The sequence below is a fragment of the Panthera uncia genome, chromosome F1 (genome assembly GCF_023721935.1).
Source record: "Panthera uncia isolate 11264 chromosome F1, Puncia_PCG_1.0, whole genome shotgun sequence".
In the NCBI taxonomy this organism is placed as follows: domain Eukaryota; kingdom Metazoa; phylum Chordata; class Mammalia; order Carnivora; family Felidae; genus Panthera; species Panthera uncia.
The window spans coordinates 450,087-453,442 of NC_064813.1; the positions used below are offsets into that span (position 1 = coordinate 450,087).

At 63.6% G+C, this 3,356-nt stretch overlaps 1 protein-coding gene across 1 annotated transcript in view; it reads right to left on the bottom strand.

Moving 5' to 3' along the window:
- Positions 1-668: 668 nt before the first annotated feature.
- Positions 669-3,356, bottom strand: part of SUSD4 (sushi domain containing 4) — a 57,470-nt gene continuing 54,782 nt past the window's right edge. The window contains exons 7-8 of the mRNA XM_049635311.1: positions 2,605-2,981; positions 669-1,849 (exon numbers count right to left, since the gene is read on the bottom strand). Coding sequence (XP_049491268.1) covers positions 1,821-1,849; positions 2,605-2,981 — 406 coding nt within the window. The 3' untranslated portion in view covers positions 669-1,820. The remainder of the gene's footprint in view (positions 1,850-2,604; positions 2,982-3,356) is intronic.

The following is a 3,356-nucleotide window of genomic DNA, read 5'->3' on the forward strand; positions in this document are numbered from 1 at the left end:
AAGCAGCACCTCCTTCCAAGAGGCCGCGATGCTGAGAACACTGCTGCCGCTAACACCTGGGTGTCCGTGGCACCTGCGGGACCGGCCTCCCAGGTGCAGGGCTGGAGCGGCACCCCTGCACGTGGCTCACCGGTGAGAGGGCCGCTCTCTACTTTGGGAGGGAGAACACTTTCCGGGGCCCTTCCCAGCTGTCCCGCAGGAAAGGAGGCACTTAGCCAGAGGTCTCTAACATGCTCTCCGCTTGGGGGCTGGGAGGGAGGACAGGTGCAGGCCTGGGGAACACCTGGGGAGCACCTGGCCTGACCGGGCTCCTGGGATGGCTGCCCGGAGGAGGCGGCCCACGCTGGATCCTCAGCGGCCCCTCAGCCGCCCCTGCCCCCTGCCTCTTGGCAGCCAGGTGGCATTTAAGCAGAAACACTGATGAAAATTCAGCTCCTTCCCTGAGGCTCGTGCTACAAAGTTGTGCCAAACAAGGTCTAGTGAGTAACACTGCTCCCCACACGCCCAGCGCTCGCTGTCCCGGGGGACTCTCGGGCCCCTCCCAGCCGCGGCCCGCAGCCCCGACCCTGAGGTCACTGATCCTCCCCTGCCCGCCTGGCCCCACCCTGATATTAAAGTCACACTTCAAACTGTCACTTTGTTTTTAATTTTTACTCAGTCTGCGTCCGGATAAACCAGGATTTGACCAAGCTTCCAGCTCTCTCCACTCCAAACACGTAGCAATTTTATGGATCAGAGTTTTGTTTCTATTTGTCTAAAGCCCAGAGGAAGAAAGAAACCAAGTCCACAGATGAACATGTATTTGAAGAGACATTTCAGGACTTGGGAGACTTTTTCATCCATCAGTTTCTTAGGAACAGCACCCAACGGGCCCGGGGGAGGCCCGCACAGCAGGTGCACAGGTAGGTGGGCGGCCACAGGCCCCTGGAGGGAGGGGACAGCCGTGTGGGCTGGGCGGCCCGTCTGCTTTGCAGACAAAATAGAAAGAAAAACTCCAACTTCATTCATACTTTATTTGGAGGAAGAACACGTGTACAGAAAATCTCTGTTTTGGAAAATAAACTGTATGGCTGTTGGGGGCGACGCTGTAACGGGTAATGAGGGGGCTCGCCGCTCTTGAGACACATGGTCACACGAATCCTTAAACCGCTGAACGAAACGTTACCTTGTAACGTTCCCTGCCAGGCCCCGCGTCTGAGCACATCCGGCCATCCCCAAAGTCACCAGACTCACCCGATGCACCGTCTGCGCGCCAGTCCGTGGACAGACGCTCATCACACTTCACCAAAGGACGGCCCGGAGGGCAGAAACTCCGCTTCTGGACAGGCTTCCGAAAGCAGAGTCCGCCCTCGTCTTTTCCTTCCTCCCTTGCTGGGACTGCTGCGCCCGCTCTGAGTACAGTGTCGGGCCAAGGAGGTCGCCCCAACCCCCCCGGGAGCCTTCCCCGGGGGCCTCCCGCGGGAAGCACAGCCCCCAGACGGAGCCTGCGTCGAGCACGGCAGACCTCGGGGCGAACCGGTGAGGGACATGCTGACAGAGGAGGCAGGCAGCGCCCACAGCACAAGTCACGGGATTGCTCCGCAGCAGGGACACATCGGACACCTTCTCCAGGACCGCCCGGGCCCCCTGCTACCCTCCACTGTCGTGAAAACCGCCGCCAGCCTACCAGCCGCAGAGTCGAGTCCGCGATGGATGATGTGAGTCACGGCCCCCAAAGCTGGAACCCCCCAGCGCCCCGGAGCTCTGTCCCCCTGAGGCCTCACCCCAGGGCGCACGGTTTACATCCCCGAGGAGCAGGAAGATGGTCGGACCTCTGCTGGTCAGGCATCTTCTTCCATCAGAGGGATCTCTGTAAAAGGAGAGCCGTTACCAGCTTAGCTGCAGGGATCTGGGAACAAAAACTTTGTTAACAAAGTATCTGTAATTCCTGGTGTTAGAAGAAAACGCCAAGTTCCACGTAAACTGACCACATAAAGCACTCATTACAGCGTCTTTGCTGGAAAATCTCACACCAGCTCACGAAAAATAAAGTGCTGAGACCTTAACCCCGTGTCCTAGCGGTCAGACCCGCCAGAGGGCGAGATGCTGTGCAGAGGCAGTGGGCGGGCAGGAAGGAGGCCCGTCTCTGGGCCACCTCGGCCATCACGGCCATCACACGCCCGGACTGGGGCCCTCGCGTGCCCCGCGGTGCTGTGCGTCCCTCGGGAGACCCTGGTTGCCCCCACTTCTCCGGGAGCTACACCGGCCTTTCCTTGTGCTGGGCGCGCGTGCCCGTTTCTTCGTCCCGGCAAGAGGCCTGCGTGCCACGGCTTCTCGGGGCTGCCCCACAGGCGCCCTGGTCTCCCGTGTGCGTGCGTGCGTGCTGACCCTGGCACCAAGCTCTTCCAAGCCCTGCGTAGCGGACGGAGCGGGCAGAGAGCTCCCTGGCTCGCCCGGACGCCATGAAACCACGAACGTCCACCGCGGGCTTCCTGCTCTGACGGCTTGGGGACTCCTGGAACCTGCACCCATCACGTGGGAGAGGACGGCCTCGCTCCAGGCCTCACGCAGGGAGAACAATGAGCGGCAGGAGAGGCCAGGGGCGGGCGCGGGGCGGACACTCACCGTCGGCGATGTCGATGCCTGGGCTGCCGGACGCCGTCTCCCGCGCTGAGCCGGCCCCCGTGTCAGCGCTGTCGGGGTGGGGGCCCCCCGGGCACGCGGAAGGTGAATACAGACTCTGGAGCGGCTCGGAAGAGCCTGAGACGCCGTCACAGGGCTCTGAGCCCCCTGGGCCCGTGTCCGTGTCCCCTGAGCCGGGGTATGCCGGGGGGCTCTGGTCGTCCACAGGCAAGGGGCAGCCTGGGCCCACGGAGCCCAGGTACCCAGGGCCTGAGGCCCTCAAGCTGCCGCTCACGGCCTCGTCATAGGACGGAAGCATGACGGGAACCCCGTCCACCACCACGAAGTCCGGGTCGCTGCTGGAGCTCCGGGGAGGCCCCCTGTGCCGAGGAGAGTGGCGCCGACAGGTCAGAGTGGCGTGCCCCCAGGACGGAGGCCCCCAGCACCCCCCAGGATGGAGGACCCCCCCCACCCTGTGCAGCGGAGGCCCCCCAAGACCGAGGACGCCCACCCTGTGCAGCGGAGGACCCCCAAGAACGAGGCCCCCCACCCTGTGCAGTGGAGGCCCCCCAAGAACGAGGACGCCCACCCTGTGCAGCGAAGGCCCCCCCAAGACCAAGGACCCCCACCCTGTGCAGCGGAGGCCCCCCAAGACCGAGGACCCCCACCCTGTGCAGTGGAGGCTCCCCAACACTGAGGACCCCCACCCTGTGCAGCGGAGGCCCCCCAAGACCGAGGACCCCCACCCTGTGCAG